General features: G+C 34.2%; 1 protein-coding gene across 5 annotated transcripts in view; it reads right to left on the reverse strand.

Moving 5' to 3' along the window:
• VMP1 (vacuole membrane protein 1) overlaps window positions 1-19,473 on the reverse strand; it is a 110,693-nt gene that overhangs the window by 13,186 nt on the left and 78,034 nt on the right. For all 5 annotated transcript variants that reach the window (XM_069481093.1, XM_069481094.1, XM_069481098.1 and 2 more), the window contains 3 exons: window positions 16,382-16,462; window positions 12,046-12,162; window positions 6,996-7,057 (listed from right to left, as the gene is read on the reverse strand). In XM_069481093.1, coding sequence (XP_069337194.1) covers window positions 6,996-7,057; window positions 12,046-12,162; window positions 16,382-16,462 — 260 coding nt within the window. The remainder of the gene's footprint in view (window positions 1-6,995; window positions 7,058-12,045; window positions 12,163-16,381; window positions 16,463-19,473) is intronic.

Raw genomic sequence — 19,473 nt, forward strand, 5'->3', positions numbered from 1 at the left:
TTTGGTAGAGACAGGGTCTCGCTCTTGCTCAGGCTGGTCTCAAACTCCTGACCTCAAGGGGATCCTCTTGCCTACGCCAGATCAGTGAGCCACCACACTAGGCCACCACACCCAGCCTTGTTATGGATATTAAATAAAAATTTATGTAAAGCATCTGGTACAGTGGGTGCTTACTAAATGTTAATTTCCTTCCCACATCCTTCCTTCTGTCATTTGAATTTTCTATCTCTAGCTTTTTACTAGATAGAGTCTTACCCTCAGCCTAAAATACAGTGATCTCTCCTATTTAATGAATGAATGTATTCATTTAGTCAATAAATATTTATAACAAAAACACAGAAGGGCCAAGTGTCAAAAGAGAAGGCTATATAAACTACCATGAACACGAAGAGAAAGGAGTCTTCCTAAACTGCAGAAGGAGGTTAATGTTAAAATCAGAGTGTACAACTGTGTCTCAGCAGCTGGGGTCTTAACATCTATGTTAAACCTTAAACTCTACCCTTTTTTCGAGATAATACACGTTTATGTTCCATACTTCCATACCTTTTTTGATTATTTTACAATGATCAAAGTCAAAGAGAATTAAGTATATGGACCATTTTATATTTTAAAATGAAAAGGATAGATTTTCTTTCTGCGGAAGAAAAAGTCCAGGCTCACATAGCTCATTCTGACCGCTTGCCATAGAGTGAGAAAGAAGAAACAACATTCGGATTCAAGCATTTAATTACTCACTGGTTAAAATGATCTCTCTTGCCACAAGCGAGCCTGACTCTGAGGTCAAATATCAAGTTAACTCAGAAATAGGAGACAACGAAGAAGAGCATGGAACATTCTGTATCTGGTAAAAAGTCCCTGTTCTAGCCAACCCCATCCCCCAGTCCTCAAGTTCAATGACTGAGTTATGGAAACTTTTCTTGTGTGGTAAAACTGGGGACTCAGACTTCCAATAAGACCCTGGCAACCTGACAATGAGCCAATGTTCTGCATATGGTTTGTTACGAGTCATATGCATAATGTTATTTTCTGGGAATTTTCATCCCCTATTTGGTGAGAATACGGGAACATGTCACTTTAATCATGCTTTTTAAAATTAGATTTGGTTATGCTCTTTGAGAAATATGTACAGGTCTTTTTCATTGGAGAAATTCTAAAATTAAATAAAAATTAGTTTTAAATAGTAATTAAAAAAAAATATATAAGACCACAACAAATGTACTGTCTTTGGAGCTTGAAAGTTCTCTGGTCTTTGATTCTATCCCTTGACTTATTTCAACCTAGGATACCAAAGAGTAAAAAACTCCAATACATGCCTAATCTTTTTAGAGAAACACCTTCTAAACAAACCATGAACCAAAAGGCTATTATCTATATTTTAATCTCTCTCAGAATGTATGACTAATTCATTACATCTTTTCAGATTTACATATATAACTAGACCAACCTTTTTTTTTTTTTTTTGAGACAGAGTCTCTCTCTATTGCCCAGGCTACAGTGAGTGCCGTGGCGTCAGCCTAGCTCACAGCAACCTCAAACTCCTGAGCTCAAGGGATCCTCCTGTCTCAGCCTCCCGAGTAGTTGGGACTACAGGCATGCACCACCATGCCCGGCTAATTTTTTCTATGTATATATTTAGCTGTCTATATAATTTCTTTCTATTTTTAGTAGAGATGGGGTCTCGCTCTTGCTCAGGCTGGTCTCGAACTCCTGAGCTCAAACGATCCGCCCACCTCGGCCTCCCAGAGTGCTAGGATTACAGGCGTGAGCCACCGCGCCCGGCCTAGACCAACCTTTTGATTGAGCAATAAAGATACCTTCCCCAAACCTAATGACACTGGCAGCTACTTTCCAGAACTGTCCAAGAAATAAATCTATTAATTATAATTTCTAATTGGGAGATGGGAACTTTAAATTTAAAATTTGGGGGTAGGGCCTATCTTTTCTCTGGGACCTTAGGACTGTCATACAATGACATATTGTACTAAGAATACCATATGCCAAAAGCATATTTAGGGTATCATATTTAGGTAGACAACTCCATAGTTACATTGAGAATAGAAGCCCTTTGGGGCAGGCATCAGCATAGCATTCAAACCTCTGTAAAAATTAATATTAAATCTGACCACCAGAGATATAACTGTCAACAGAAATTCTTTCATCTTTTCAATGCTACCTGTGGGGGAAGCAAACAGCTTAGCCTGGCATGCTACAGGTACATCTGTGTTGTGAGTTTGCCCAAATTTGGCCCTACACAAAACCAACAGTTAAAGTATCTTGCTTATATCCAATGTCTCTTTTTTATTCACTATTTTCTGCTTCTGAATTGTCCTTTTTATCATTCTTTCAGGCTCTTTCCTATGTCTCCAACTATCTTTCACTAATAAATACTTGTGGAAGCAATGTTCAAAACAACAAAAACATGGAAATAATCCAAATGTCCATTATTGGGAAACTAGATGAATAATCAAGCACCCAGTGTAATAATATATAGCAGTCAAAATGAATAATTTTCAGCAATACACAACAGTAGCAATATATTAAGTGAAAAGTTCCAAAGGATTACATACTGTATGATACCCTCTTTATGAAGTTAATGGAACTATTAATAAAATAAAAATTATATGTCATTCCAGAAGCTGTAGCTAAAAAACAAAATAAAATAAAAATTATATAAATAATTTATAATACTTATAACTTCTCTTGGTTAATTTTCTTCCAGTTAGAGGAAAATACCTATCATGCAGGGCTATACTTAGAAGTAAACTAATAATAAATATTACAATATATATACAAAGTACCTACTGCGTTCAAAAAATAGTTTCCTCAAGAATTATTTGTATAATCTTTGATGAAAGGCTTTGTCTTGGCTAAAGGCATTTTACTGATCAAAGAATAAAGTAAGATGGGTACTTTCTTTAAGGGGAGGTAGGCTTTCCCAACATCTTCCCTGAGGACACACAATATAGTCACCTAGAAGTCTACCTTTTCATCTACAGTCAGTAGAAACTTTGAAAAATGAGACTTTAAGAACACAGGCAATATTAAACTTGAGGCGAAGCTTTGGAATGTTAACTCACTGATATGAGTGTGTTTCAACTAAACTATAAAATATTTGGCTACAGGACATTTCACATTTTGACTGGGGTTGGAAAGGTTATCAGTGGCCTCCTGAACTGGAGAAGAAATGCTACTCTTTCGAAATTTGTTCCAAAGAACAGCAACTAGAAGTGAATGCAGAAACAAGTTAAATAACTGGCCTGTGGCAGAGTTTACATTCAAATCTAGCTTTGTGTTGTCCAAAGGCTGTGCTCTTTTCACTCTACCACTCCCTAGCTGTCCTTACTCCTGATACTCATTTTTTATTATTCCTTAGTATCTCATAATTTTATTTTAAATATGAACTGCTGCTGGCTTTTTTCTTGCTTGTCTTTTGATTTTTTTCCTCTAGTATAGCAATTCATCACTGCTTTATTTGTGGGAGCATAGTTTTAAATATCCTTCAAGAAACTGCATTCCAAACTTTACCAGTTTAGTTTGATGATTTGCTATACAATTTAGAGTGTTAAGCAGTGTGAAGGGGAGAGCTAACAATTGAAGGAGCATGTTTCCACAGCAAGTTAGAGGCAGTACTTTCAGCTCAACTCAACAATGGGTCTAGTGAGCCAATCCAACTGTTTGCCTTCTCTTGTCTGAAATAAACTACTAATCTATTTACTATGATATGAAACCATAAATTTAGGTCTACTTAAAAAATTCATTCTTTTCATTTAACTTCATCTTCAGTCTAAATGTGGTGAGTCTACTTATTAATTTTCATTTGAACACATATTTAAAAGCATTTCCTACTTCAAAATGTAGGAAAATAAATATCACCTTCAATTGGAGAATCTGAATAAAAGATAATGTTATTACTGACAAAGACTAAAAAGATACCCTTTGGCATCTGATAATAAAGCATTACTATCACTTGCCAAGTCTGAATGTTTATACTGTTTAATATATTATCTAGAAAAGAAGCTGAAGTAATCCCTGTAGATAGTACCAGGAAAAAAGATGAGGATATCAAGACATTCTAAGATAATTTTCTCCTGAAAATAACTTTTAAAATATGACATCATCTAATTGAACAAAAAGTCTGAATCCAGTGGGTCTTGAATATATCAGAATAACTTTATGCAAAACCATCTTAAGAGGAAAGGATCACTGGAATTTTTTTGAGGGGCCATGCTAGTGGAGAAAAGCAACTACCAATTTTGAAAAACATAAGGTATTCTAACTTAACTACAATGGCCCAAGCTTAATGGCACTTTTATTTCTATTTATCATAGATAAATAAATATGCCATTGAGAAGCTTACAGGTTAACAGTGAAAAGACAGTAATCATATACCCACAAACATAAATATAAAAATACAACTCTAAGTGCATGTAGTACATACCGTGGTGAAGAGAGGTCCTTGGTAAAGAGAGTGTGTGATCAAGTCAGGGAAGGCTTTCTGAAAATGTAATAGCTGAAAGCTAAAGGACATTATCTAAGTCAGTGATTCTCAATGAGGTGGGTTTGCCCCCACTCAACATTTGGCAAAGTCTGCAGACATTTTTGATTGTTACGATTGGTAGTTATTAGCGGCATACAGTGAGTAGAGGACAAGGATGGTACTAAATAAATATCTTATAATGCACACAACAGTTCCCCATAACAAAGAATTATCTGGCCTAAAATGTCAATAATGTCAAAGTTGAGAAATCTTGAACTAGGCAAAGGAAAAAGCATGAGCAAAGACCAGTAGTGGGAGACTCAACTACTCAAGTATGGACAAATGGTTTGAGCAGAGAAAACTGGAAGGGACAGATCACACAGAACTTTATAAACTCTGTTAAGGAGTTTTGATTTTTCTTAAGAATGAAGGGAAAAACAAGGGAAGAGTTTCAAGAAGAGGAGGAGCTGGGAGGTAAGAGTAGTGGTGGTGTCAGATCCAGATTAAAATTTCAAAAAGGTTACTGACTGAAGTATGGTGAACAGGTTGGAAGGCAATGAAACTGGATGTGGGAAGATGAAACAGGCACCTAAGTAATTTAACTTCTTAGAAACTTCAAAGGCTGAGGAAACAAAAGGGGGTAGTGGTGAGGATCCAGACATAGTTGAAAAACTTCCTTCTACAAATGTTTAGTATGGGAAAAGGACAAAGAAAGAATGTGGGTATTGCTTTTCACTGAGCTCTACAATGCGTGGGTAGATGTGGTAGTTAGCTGTATGTCCTTTAGAATTCTCTCAAGATGGAGCAGTAATCTCTAAAAATGGATGAAATGTTTTCCTTATATTAAAAAAAGGGGGGACAAGAATATTTCTTCTTTGTCTTTGAATGCAATGTATGGTAATGTTTAAACCACTTTATTTATAAGAATTCAGGCAGCAAAAAATTGGAATAATTAAATTTTAATGTGCAAGTTATAATCCACATTTATAATCAGAAGCTTAGGAATTAATAAAACCAATGACTAGCTTCACTGAGTATATTGTCAAGAATATATTTTTTCCTTAATTATTCCATTAAAACTGAACTGGAAAATATTATTAAAAACTATTTTATTATAAAACATATCAGATATAGAAAAGAGTGAATATGATACATACTATATGGTTTAAAGAATAATAAAACCAATACTCGCAAACTCATCACCAGGTGGCAATTTTTTTTAAACAACAAAAATTTTCATAAATGTTTTATTCTCTAAGTGTCTTTTAAGACAAAGATTTGTGTTAAAACTAAACAAAGGGCACTTCAACTAGACCCTTTTCCACCATAAGACAGTTGTACTATTAAATGAAAAAATCTCTCCCCTGTAAATAATGAATTAAAAAATCATACATGAATAATAAAAAAACAAGCAAAAAACAAAAACAATTTTTGGTTTTATCTCATGTTAATACCTGACAGTATTCATATTCCAGCTGAAAGTTAATTTGATTAGCCAAACAAAATGGGTCTTTTCCTTACTGTTTTATCAAAGTGAACTCAACAATTTTGTGACATTGTCTTTTAAATCATGTTAAAACTGGTTTTATTCATTTTTTTTTTTTTTTTTTTTTTTTGAGACAGAGTCTCATTCTCTTGCCTGGGCTAGAATGCTGTAGTTGTCAGCCTAGCTCACAGCAACCTCAAACTCTTGGGCTCAAGTGATCCTCCTGCCTCAGCCTCCCGGGTAGCTGGGACTACAGGCATGCGCCACCATGCACGCACCACCATGCCTGGCTAATTTTTTCTATTTTTAGTTGTTTGGCTAATTTCTTTCTATTTTTAGCAGAGACGGGGTCTCACCCTTGCTCAGGCTGGTCTCAAACTCCTGACCTCAAGCAATCCTTCCACCTCGGCCTCCCAGAGTGCTAGGATTACACGCGTAAGCCACTGTGCCTAGCCTATTCACTTCTTAAAACTAAACCCAAAAATAAAAGGGTTGGACAGTTTAGCCCTTTTAAAATGGTCTAATTTTTCTCTAATGAAGTAATAGAGGCCTGACATATTTTGTTAATATTACACCATCTTATCATGCCTTATTTAATGAAATACTAAAATTTTATGTAAGATTTATATTTAAATTAAACACAACTGTGTATTTGGCATCTAATTTTGGCCAAAAGTCACAGAATCGTACTAAAGCACCATTAAACTGTAATGATACACACATGTCTTTTATATATAAAAGCATTTCTTATTTCTTTGGAGGGGCTGTAGATTCAAACCCCAAAGCTTCTTTTAACTCAAGAATTATATGACTTGATATATATATGGCTTACAATTTAAAAAGGATAACTTGAACTTGACCCTTCCCTGCTATAGGACAAGAAAGTCAATTAATTATAATAGGGCAAAAGATTTTTGCTTCTCGAAAGATAAAAGAGCAATCTCAAAAATTTAATTCTCATTCAGGCTTCTACATATTGACTCCCATTGAAACAGTGATGATGTTAATATAAGTTCTTAAAGAATTACTCACCCAATGAAAGCCACCATCTGCTCCACTATGTGCTTGCTGAATGTTATTATAACAAAAATTTTCTGTAAAGAAAACACCAGTTAAAATAGTCATCAGAAAAACCAATATAAATTTACATTTCCGGTAACAGTCTAAAAAGGTGAGATTGTGTCCCTAATTGCAATTTTTAAATTTCTTTAAAAATAAAAGACACTATGTAATTCAAATGTTACTTATTTATTTATTTTCTTGCTCTGTTCCCTGGGATGGAGTGCAGTGGAGTGATCATAGCTCCCTGCAGCTTCAAACTCCTGGGCTCAAGCGATCTTGCTGGCACAGCCTCCTGAGTAGCTGGAACTACAGGAGTGTCCTACAAATGCCTGGTCAATTTAAAAATTTTTTTGTTGAGACAGGGTCTCGCTATGTTGCTAAGGCTGGTTTCAGACTCCTAGCCTCAAGTGATTCTCCCATCTCAGCCTCTCAAAGTGATAGGATTACAGGCATGAGCCATCTTGCCTGGCTCACTTTGTATTTTAAGGATGTTTTTCCTTAAGCACAGCTTTTGTCTTGCTACGATACATGATCATATCTGAGGGAAAATATGAGTCACCAAATCCAAGAATGAGAAGGAATAGTGGACATTTACAAATCCTATGTTTCTCAGAATAGTGTACATAACTGAAGTTATGGGTTCCCATATAGCCCCCACCACTGAAATTAAAGCTGATTACCCCGATGACAGGTGTAAATTTAATCCAGAAGATAACAAAAAGACTGTACATCTTTCCTGGAAAGTTTTTATAGAAGTACCATAAAAGTTCCATTCCCAGATCCTGTGTGAGCTTGGCCTTTCAGGCTTAGGGTGAAGGGATCCTTATCAGAACTGGGACATTTTCAGTTTGAAGTTAATAAGGTACTCTTCCCCATTAAATAAAAATGTTGCTACTTTATATCACTCACAAAGATGTCTTTAGTGGCTAACAGGTAGCAAATGTTTTCATCTCAATTCAACAAATGTTAACGTAAAGTACTTACTATGGATAATATAAGACATTGTTAAAAGTTTTCAGGGAACACAAATCTGAGAAGGACACTTCTTCAAAGCCCTGAAGAAGTTTATTAATTTTTCTACAAATAGTAGAAAGATAGTAGTACAAAAATATATATATTAAAATATAAAACTACCAATGTCATTAGTGGTAAAAACAAACAATGTGTTATAGAAGTTCAGAGAAAGGAAAGGTCACATTTAATTGTATGATTACAGATTTAAGAAGGTGATATTTAAGTTTAGCTTTAAGTATGGAATAATTTTGGATTCTCTTTCTAAATTCCTGATAACAAACTCTTTAGTGTTCTGTTATTGTTTGCTAAATAATTACTTTAGTCAATGTAACCAAAGGGGAGGGGAAGAAAATAAAATAATTAATAATAGTCTTTTTATCCAACCATTAGGAATCTCAGGAAAGTAGGCAGAGTTAGACTAAAGTCTACTATTTCAGGTAGAAGATTATTAAGGCAAAGTTACACAATTGGTGCACAGATATTATGAAGCCAACAATTACAGATAATATAGGGAAAAAGCATTAATATATGGAGGCCCATACCAAAAGCCAGTTATATAGAGCTATAAATCTTTTATTAATCAACCAGGCTAATGGTTTTGCCTCTCAGTGATTTCACCACCATGAGCTTTTCCTACCATCATTTCCTAACATTCAAAATAAACCAATGCCCAGATAATTGCACAATTTCATTGCTCAAAAACAAAACAAGATTTTCTTTTTATATGTAACAGCTTGAAAATTCACTGTTCTAGGCAAGATATGTGTCAGACATTTTAGAATGTGTTTCAGAGTCTTTCAGGCTAGAGATCAGAGTGGGGATTCTATCAAATAAACAAAAGGCACGGATCACCAAAGAGCCCCCCCTTCAACCATGTGTACAGAGGAAACAAGGGATAGGGCAGAGTAGGAAGAAGAGAAAGAGATATGGGTAGGGGAACTAATGGTGCCAGAATGAACAGAGAAGAAACCATCTGTTAAAAAAAAAAGTCTTTCATTGAAAAGAAGAATCTTAGATTCAGTTATTAAATATTTATTGAGTGTCTACTATGTGCCAGATGCTATTCTAGGCATTAGAATACCTCAGTGAAACAGACAAAAATTTCTGCCCTCCTGGAGCTTATAGTTCATGTACGTGTATATGCTGGTGGGTGGGAAGGTAGAGAGGCAATAAATAATACTCATGCTAAGTAAGTTATATGGTACATGAAGTAATATAAATGAGTATGTTAACTTACTTCATTTTTTGGGAGAAAGGCAGTATCTACAAGGATCCTTCTACAGGCAGAGGACTTGATCTTGTCTAGTGGAAGGAGAACTCCTGATCTAACATTATAGGTGAACTGATTTGAATTTTTTAAGTGAAAGTTAACAGCAAGACATCAATAAAAATAACAACATTTATCAAAGAAGGCTGTCTCACATTAAGCTGAGGAAAAAGGGAAGAAAGAAAAGCAGATGAGGAGACAGGTTTACTATTAGAGCACAGAAAAGTCTGTGTGAGAGGGCTTCCCCTCTATTATTTCAGAAATGGTTAAAATGTTTATATTACTAGTATTGTTTACCCAAGGAATGAGAAATGTTTGTTACTCTCAGCTACATCTGGATGTACATCAAGTAACATGCCTTTACGAAGTATGTCACTATGATACAATGGAACATAGCAAACACAGCCCATGATCTTAGTTTAGAGAAGGAACTCAGATTCTTTCCTGTCAGAAAACAGAATTTAGCTTTCATTTTTTTGCTTCTACATAGGTACAGGAATGAGCTTTTATCTTTACAGAGTTTGGTTTCAATTCTAGGGCCTTAGACAAGTATTTTACCTTCTTTAACACAGTTCCCTCATCTATGTATGACATGTGGATAATAACTACCTCAGAGGATTGTTTTGACAATAAAATAACCAGTCCAATACCTGGAATAGGTCCTGATTAATAGCAGGCATTAAACATTTAGTTTCCTTGATCACATAAATAATCCATAGTTAAGAAGGTAATGTAAAGGAATGGGAAGAACACCAAAAGTCTTGAAGCCTAAAGACTTGGGTTCAAATTCCATCTCTTAGGCAACTATTATTTACTAACCTTCCTATGCCTAACAATTACAAAGTGGGTACAGTAATTCCTCTATGCCAGGACTATAAGAATTAAACCAGATAACATACACTAAGCGCTTTGAAGTGTGAACTATTATATAAAAAAATTAAACATTATCATAACTTGAAAAAAATCTGAGTATTTAAAAATATACTAGTTTTGAATCTTTCTGAAATGAAAGGTCCAGTAAGTTGCATACCCTATTACTACAGACAGGATACTTATACAACAATAAATTTTACTATAATTTATAAAAAATTACCACATTCAAGAAGTATAAAGCAGGATACATAAAGTTTACAGATTACAAGAGAAGTTGCTATTACAAAAGGAATTAAAGTAGGGGTTTGGCACAATAGCTCACTCTTGTAATCCCAGCTTTTTAGGAGGCCGAAACAGGAGGATTGCTTGAGGCCAGGAGTTGGAGGTTACAATGATTTATGATTGTGCCACTGCACTACAGCCTGAGTGAGAGCACGAGACAGTATCTCTAAAAAATAATTTTTTTAATTAAGAAAAAAAGGAATTAAAATAATCTGTTATTGTTCCTTAGTTATTAAGAACTCCAAAAACCTAAATAACTCTCTTCTCCAGAAAGAACTAAAAATATCACAGAAAAAAATTATCTTGAGATCATTGTTAAATAATTATTCACCATAATATTTTAGTATTTGAAAAAAATCCTGTTATGATTATTTTAAGTCTTAACCAAAGTAACTAGCATTGTAATATTTAAAAGCCTGTGTTCACTGAACAAACTACTTAATGTAAGTAGGAAGAAATAAATTCCTTGAAGGAGGAAAAACATATCCTTAAAATTCTGAGCAGTTATTATGGGAGGAGAGTAGAGGACAGACTCAAACTCATTCCAAATGCCAAAATTTAAGATTATAAAGTGGGAGGTAGAAGGAGCTGAGGTTTTCCTGTTTCAATCTTCCCTTCTAAGAACTAGAGGTAGAAAGGTGTTAAGAAGAAACTTTGGGGACAGACACATTTTTAATTATTATGGAGTCATATGAGGACAGACATACTACTTCATTGTTCTTGCCTTTCTTCTGGTGAATACTTCTTTTTGTAAACTATACTGATTAAAAAGAAATTATTTCCAAATTAATTTTTATTTTATTCTAGTGAGATTTTTTCCCTCAGAAGGAAACACCTCATATCACAGTTCTAGAAGCACATATCCCTTTCCCTCTCATTTAAGTTCTTAGCCTCTTTTCTCTCCTCTATTCATATACACATGCGTGTGCTCACACACACAAACACCCTATCCTAAAGATTTTAAGAGTGGCTTTGAGGACCAGCAGATTCTCACTTCTCTAACCACAACCCACATCTTCTCACCTCTTCAGAGACCCTTTTCTTCCCCATTCTCCCCCACACTAACATCTGCTGGTTTTCGGTAAAGGACATTGGTGCCATGAGAGGAAGTGCTATATAGAGTATGTGAAAGAAAATAAGAATTAGTGAAAGGCAACATTCTCTCAGCTTGTGGTCAGTAAAGAAACCTTTTTTTATTTTTACTATGTATATAAAAAAAGATGTGCATTTTCTTACACAGGAACACTATTTTTGTTTGGCAAAAGTCATGGATAAATGGTTTCACAGGGCAAAAGATAAAATAAGAAGGAAAGAGAAAGGGAAGGAAGGGAGGGAGGGAGGGAAGAAGAGAGGAAGACAGGTAGGGAGGAAGAAAGAAGGAAAGAAAGAAAATAAAGAGATTCACTAACCTCCAAATGACATTCATGCTTTATTACCTAATAAAGCTAGCTACCAACCAAAAGAAGTAGAAATTATAACTTAACAATAACTTAACAACTTAACAAATAATAGGAATGAACATATGTTTCACTGCTTTGTGAAGGGTTCATCATCATTAGGCAGTGAATCAGGGGGTATAATTACCTGGATGTGCATTTTAATTATTGCTTTTCCAATCAGGGTGGCACCAAAGAAGGTCCAAAAAGGTACCAGAAAATGTCCACATGTTATTCCAGCCAGATCAAATAGAGGATTTGGAATCTATAAAGAGAAAAAAAAAGGACATCCATATATAATCTAAGAACAATTTAATTTTATCATCCATTGATATGTGGTGTTCTGTTTTAAGCCTTGTTTATTTGCAAAGCAAGGTACGCGTTCCCTGATCAGTACTAGACTACTCAGAAGGATGTTAGGCAAGTATGCTAATGTGTCTACGAGCTGGGTCTTATATTTATCTTAGGTGTTGAATCTGCTCACAGCAAACCAAACTGTCCTTTTGCTTATATTACTTATAGCATCACATGAGAACTGGATGGATAAAGTCAATGAATCTGCAGGAATTTACTCCTATTCAGTAGATTTTTGGCTATTTTCTAAGTTGAGGTATGAGCGAAGAAAGAGCCTTATGATTATTTCAGTAGTTATTAGGGCTCTAAAATCTTTAGACTGAAATATAAACATTATCTAGATCTTTAGCAAATATTCTAGTAAATTCACAAATATATTTATAGGCAGATATGCTGTTATTTTTGTAATTTATTTTAGGAGACCTAAGGCTGTGGAGCCATGTGACATATTTTAGAAAGAAAATCAAGTATGGAAATATGAGAGCACACAGATTCAGATGTTTTGAATACTCACTCAGTTCCAGACAAAGAAGTGATTCACAACAAATACCTTTTCTAAACATTCCCACATTTTAAGAATGTTAAAAGACAATTTCATATAAAAATGCAAAGAAACCACAGGCTGTTTTTGAGTATTTCATCCATTTGTCTCCCAAAGAAGTTCTCTGCCCTCGTGGCTGTTGGCTGAACCATTTGTAACCCAATTAATTCATATAATTTCATTTTTGAACTTTGAAAGAAAAGCCTAGTTGTTTAAAATATATTTGTCACATATGGTCTTTAAAAAATAATGCCATTATTAAGTTAGAATTCAAGTATTCTTTTGTTAGTTACACTTGGATTCAATAACTCATTTTTGTTTTTCTCATTCAAATTCAAATGCTTTATACAATTTCATTTCTTACAATCAGGTAATAACAATATTATTTGCACAACATTACATCTGACATTCCTTGTGTTTTCTCATGTGACTCTCACAACTCTATAAATTATAATTTTTTTCTTTATTGTAAGATTATAACTCATTTTGTTGTTTTTTTTTGTTGTTGTTTGTTTTTTTAATTTATTATTTATTTATTTATTTATTTATTTTTGAGACAGAGTCTCACTGTATTGCCCGGGCTAGAGTGAGTGCCGTGGCGTCAGCCTAGCTCACAGCAACCTCAAACTCCTGGGCTCAAGCGATCCTACTGCCTCAGTCTCCCGAGTAGCTGGGACTACAGGCATGCGCCACCATGCCCGGCTAATTTTTTTTTTTTCTATATATATTTTAGTTGGCTAGATAATTTCTGTCTATTTTTAGTAGAGACGGGGTCTCGCTCTTGCTCAGGCTGGTCTCGAACTCCTGACCTCGAGCGATCCACCCGCCTCAGCCTCCTAGAGTGCTAGGATTACAGGCGTGAGCCACCGCGCCCAGCCTATAACTCATTTTGAAATGAAAATAAATTTAAAGCATATGAGATATGTAAATCAGAGTAGATAAAAATTAGAACTTGTTAAAATGTTGGATACTTCACTCTACATTGGATACTCTCAGAAGAGGATAATCAATAATTTTTTTATTAGATATGCATATTATTTATTCTTTTTTTAAAGTGGTAACTAAATATATTGAAAGATTAGAAATAAAAGAACTAGGCAGTTGCTTTGAGATAGTCCCTCAACTAGGAGTTTTATTTATCTTAGCTTAAGTGCTAACAACAAAATAACTAATTATTAAACTCCTTTTTACCTTAACTCAAGTATGCAGAAATATAAGTATTAAAAATTTCCTAGAAAAAATTCCTAGAGGACAAAATTGAATTTTCAATTTGTGATAAATATTGACTATACCTAATCAAATATAAAAAAGAACAGCAGATACAGAAAGATTTTTAGCAGTTAGGATACAGGTGTAGTACTTATATTTTCACTAGGAATAATGAGAGCTAATTTTTATTAAATGCTTTGACTTCTTAGGCACTTTTCTAAGGGCTGTACATCATTAACACACTTTATATGATATCATTATACCCATTTTACAGATGAGAGTGAGACAGACAGGTTAAGCAACTGGTGCAAGGAAAATGGCAGCAAACCAGGATTTGAATCCAGTCAGTGTGGCTCCCAAGCTTGTTCTTTTAGCCTCTAAGCTAAGGACATTATTATACATTAGGCATCTTAGTTTAATCCCATTCTTCTGGACTTCCACAGTATCTTTTATTCACCACTGTATCTCAATTGTCTCTCTTACTAAACTTCAGGATCCTTGAAGAGAGGGTAAAGAACCTTTTACTTCTTCATACCTAGAATGCAGTGGTTGATGCAAGGCTGAGGAATCCCAATAAAAAATTGTTGAGCATTTATGTTCTAGGCACTGTTAGTTACTTCACATATATCTTAAATTCTCATATCAGCCTTGGCAATGAGTATCTTACTGCCTCATTTTAAAAACTGGAAAACTGGGGCTCAAAGAGAGTAACTTGACTGAGGTTACTTAGCTAATAAAGGACATAACTGGTTTCTGAATCCAAGTCAGCCTGACTTCGAAGCCCATTCTCACTCTACTATATCACACTACAACATACCTGTAACTTGCTCAAGTAGTTATGATCAAAACTGTGATAAAGAGGTTCTGCATTAAAAAGAAGTTAGATTATGAAAATTTCCCGTATTGCCAGGACCAATAGATAGTAATTTAGGCATATATGTATTTTAGAATCTCTATAATGCTTATATCATATCACTTTGGTGCCCTAATTTTTGGCCATCTGCTTTGTTAAGGTAGCAGAGAGCTCAAAGACGTATTCATGTTCTAGTATATAATGGATAAAATAGCTGTATGTCAGCAGACAATAATTTTGTGAATTTTATTCATAATCACAGTTCATTTCATAATCAACCAGGTGTCTGGGTATTCTGACTAAATCCACCACTGAACTACCAAGAATTGTGTATAGGCTACCAAAAAAAACTTTGATCAAGATGCTCCAACTCAAATATAACTGTTTCTATCATGTCAGAAAAGGACCAGGATAATCACCAACTCAGCAAGGAATGTCAGTTTCAGAAATCTGAAACTTAAGACTTTCCTCCTTTCTTTTTTTAAAAAAAGACAAAGGGTCTTCTCTCTCACTGGAGGCTGGAGTGCAGTGGTGTAATTCATAGCTCACTGCAGCCTCAAACTTTTGGGCTTAGGCAATCCTCCTGCCTCAGCCTGCCAAGTAGCTGTGACTACAGGCATGTGCCACCACATGCAGCTAATTTTCTTATTTTTTGTAGAGACAGGGTCTTGCTATATTGGCAAGGCTGATCTCAAACTCCTGGCCTCAGGAATTCCTCCTGCCTCAGCTTCCCAAAGTGCTGGGATGACAGGTGTGAGCCACTGTGCCACAGATGTTCCTATTACCTAGCCAGGAATTAATGTTACTTTAGACAAGTTTTACATGAATTCTCCCTTGTAACTAATACTTGAAACTTTGAAAAAAGACTTCCAATCTATAAATCTGGCCAGGTGTGGTGGCTCATGCCTGCAATCCTAGCACTTTGGGAGGCTGAGGTGGATGGACTTCATGAGGCCAGGAGTTTGAGACCAGTCTGAGCAAGAGCAAGACTTAATCTCTAAAAAAATACAAAGATTAGCTGGGCTTGGTGGCATGCACCCGTAGTTCCAGCTACTTGGGAGGCTGAGGTAGGGGAATTGCTCGAGTCTGGGAGTTTGAGGTTGCAGTGAGCTCTGATGACGCCACTGCACTCTAGCCTGGGTGACAGAGCGAGACCCTGCCTGCAAAATAAATAAATAAATAAATAAAATGTGGAGAATGAAGTCATTGTTATTTCGTTAAATGTACTTCATTATGTATTATTCACTGGGAGAATGGATTTTTGTCTCTCTTATTCTTACAGAATCAAGCCATTTAGGTCTGAAGTCACCAATGCATGATAAAATACTTAAAAGTCAACAAACAAGATCTGAACCTATCCAACAGAAAACAGTTCATTTAATGAGTAAAGTATATGATTCACAAAATTGCACACCCAATAAAAGTGACAGCATTTTTATTCATTCAGCAGTATATCTTTAGAACAAATCAGATCAAAATATAACCCTACCATTTAGTGAATTCTCATTTTTAATACAATTCACTTACTGAAGCACAGGCCAAAATTCCAAAAAATCCAACCTTCTGTACTAGGTTTTGAACTGCCAGTTTAGCCCGGGAGGCAAAGTCCTGTAAAAAGGGGGATTTTAAAGCATTAATGAAAGGGAGAAAAGAAAATGGCTCTTTATAGAGTTTATTATATAAAATATTTCACAATCTGAAGGCATTGATTCATTTAACGAGCAAGATGAATGATTAAAAACATCACAGCAGGCTGGTTCACTGGAAAACATGCACATAAAATTATGGTAGAATATTACATCCTTAAAAGTTAAACTCTTAAAACATTGTCACTTTATTTTTAGGATTCTCTCTGGATTTTCTAGGGATGAACAAAATATCATAAATCAACCATGAACCAACTCATTCTTTTGGAAATACTAGCCTACCACGTCTATCTCTTCCTCTCTCCTTCTAAAATTTGCCAGACTTAATCTCTGATTAATAGCAGGGTAGAAAATCGTATGTTTATCAAGATGGCCAATGAAGACACCTCTGCTGATCACTAGCCAGCAGATGGAAAAAACAGTTATGCAGCAATAACTAAGCATTCATTACTGCCAAAAGCAAAATAACACCAGCACAGTTTGTGCTAGTTGTATAACATGTTTTCACAAACATTTTATTTGAGCCTTTCAATAATGCTGGGGTATAGGTAGAGCAGGTATTGTTATACCCAATCTATAGACCACAAAACTGTAGCCCAGAGAGGTTAAGTGCTCAAGATCATAATGTTAAGTTAGGGATAAAGACAGGAAATGATTCAATCTTCTGACTGTGAAGTCAGAGCTTTTTATTTCACTATGCCACCTCCTCCCATGCTGAAACATGCATTCGGCTGGCTAGTTTATTCCCATAATTTTCTTCTTTTGGCATGTTGATGCTACAATTATATATATATTTTTTCTTAGAAGTCTCAATCTGAAATTTGACTCTAATTCTTTTCTGGTTTTAAAATGGTAAATACTTTAATCCAAATTCCAATGAAAATAGTTCATAAGATTAAACAAAATTAGCTAATGTGTGAATGCTTTTTAACAAAGTCTTCATAGAACCTTTTCTCTCCATAGTCCAATGTGGTAATAGATAATTATCTTATAGACAGATCAGAATATAGAAGCTAAAAGGATCCTTCACAGAATAGAGACAAGGTTTAAAGCCAGAAAAACAAACTGGTTGAAAAATATACATCTCTAATCCACACAGAATGTGTGTATTCCCACTTTAAAAAACTTTGATAAGTAATACTAAGTAGAATAGCCATAACAAGTTACCACAGTAGGCAATAATGAAATCAAAAAACCAAAACAACAACTTCCTCTACTTGCTGAGGATGGTGAGAAAGTCAAAGGAATTAAACCAATAAACTACATTTAAAAAGATAATACTAGTCAATACACCTTCAAGTATATAGGTTCTCAAAGTTAATCATTAGTTAAATTCTACAACAAAATTTGAAATTTTATAATTTATTTCCAAAGAGAGAATTAAATTTTTCTTTTTGTGACTAGGCTTATATTTTTAATAAGTCAGTTATATCAGATTTAATATTTTAAAAACCTGAACTACTGCAGCAAAGGGTATTTTCTGTTTTTATTCAGATTTCTAACTGAAGATTTTTTCCTAACATCTATTGCATTAAGTATGAAATACTGATTTCTACTGATTTTGAAACTGTTTTAGAATACATAATGAAACTAGTTTTCCTAGATAGTTTATTTTAAAACAAATTACAGTTCTATTTATTTTTAACAATGTATATAATTAGTCTCCTAATTACTAAACTTGTAATCTAATCAAAGCACTAAATAAAAACTGGCAGGCCATAATGAAGAGAAATGTTTTAGGTGTTTAAAGTATCAACAGATACTATTAGATTATAAACTACCTATAAAATTTTAATTACTATAGCCCAAGAATTAAACATAAAATCAGCAAAATGCCTTCCTTTATAGCTCCTAAGATCTTCATAGCAAACCCACTTTCAATGAGATCCAAGATTGTACTCAACTGCTAAGAAAAGGGAGAATAAACAAAAAAAGTATACAAATTTTATTGTAAAGGCAGCCCATTTTTTATAAATAAATTTTCCAAGTCAGATATAGGTGGGAATATTTTTCTATCACAGTATTTATGTAGTCCCTATTATATAAAATTAGATTTTCTGCATTAAATGGTTAGAAAAGATCAACAAAGTGTAATTAAGAGATCTGGTGTCCTGTTTTCTTGTATCTTAACTTCAAGGCTTTAGAATCTCCTATTTATTTAAAAATCCTGAAAAAGAAGTCAACTCAATACAGCAACCATTATTAACAAAGTAGAATAATAAGTAAGAAGCCATTTTTCCCCTTTAGGGCAGAATTTCTTTACTTAACAGAAATTAGACAAGAACAAAGAAAAACAGACTCCTTGTTCTTTCTGATGACTGGGTGCTCCTCACTAGTTATCCTTAAGGGTGCTTCGAAAATCTTTATTTGAGCAAAGAGTTAATCTAGCCAAATAAACAAGTAGAAACCTTTTACCTTTTTTTTTTTTTTTAATTTGAAGCTGGCATGTATTGCAAGGAAAACAAGTTAAAGTGCCTTTTTAATGGAGAGTTTTACTTTTTAAAAAGAGTAAAAGTCATCTACTGAAAATGCATTTCATAAATTTTATTATGTATTTAACATACACAGTGACCATGCTACTTTCAGTTCCTAAAATTTTTTCCAGATCTTTCACAATATTCTCAGAATTAAAATTACACTACATATCAAATAATCCATAAACATTTATTGAATATGATAGTCTACACAATTGTTTTTATTATAAGAAACGAACATTAGCAGAATATGCAGTTTGATAGAATATTTTCTTGATTTTTCCCTTGCCAGTGTATCGAAAATAAACTCAGGGAAGCACTATATTGGTATTTATACCAAATCTAAAATATTTTGCAATAGTAAAATAACATGTTTAGATTTCATAAACACAATTACATTTTATTTTAAATTTATTTTACTTTTAAATCCTTATGTATAAAACTTACTGATATGGTCTTAAATACTTTATTTAAAAATTTCATTGAAAACATTAGTCTT

This window comes from Eulemur rufifrons, chromosome 9 (assembly GCF_041146395.1).
Source record: "Eulemur rufifrons isolate Redbay chromosome 9, OSU_ERuf_1, whole genome shotgun sequence".
Taxonomy (NCBI): domain Eukaryota; kingdom Metazoa; phylum Chordata; class Mammalia; order Primates; family Lemuridae; genus Eulemur; species Eulemur rufifrons.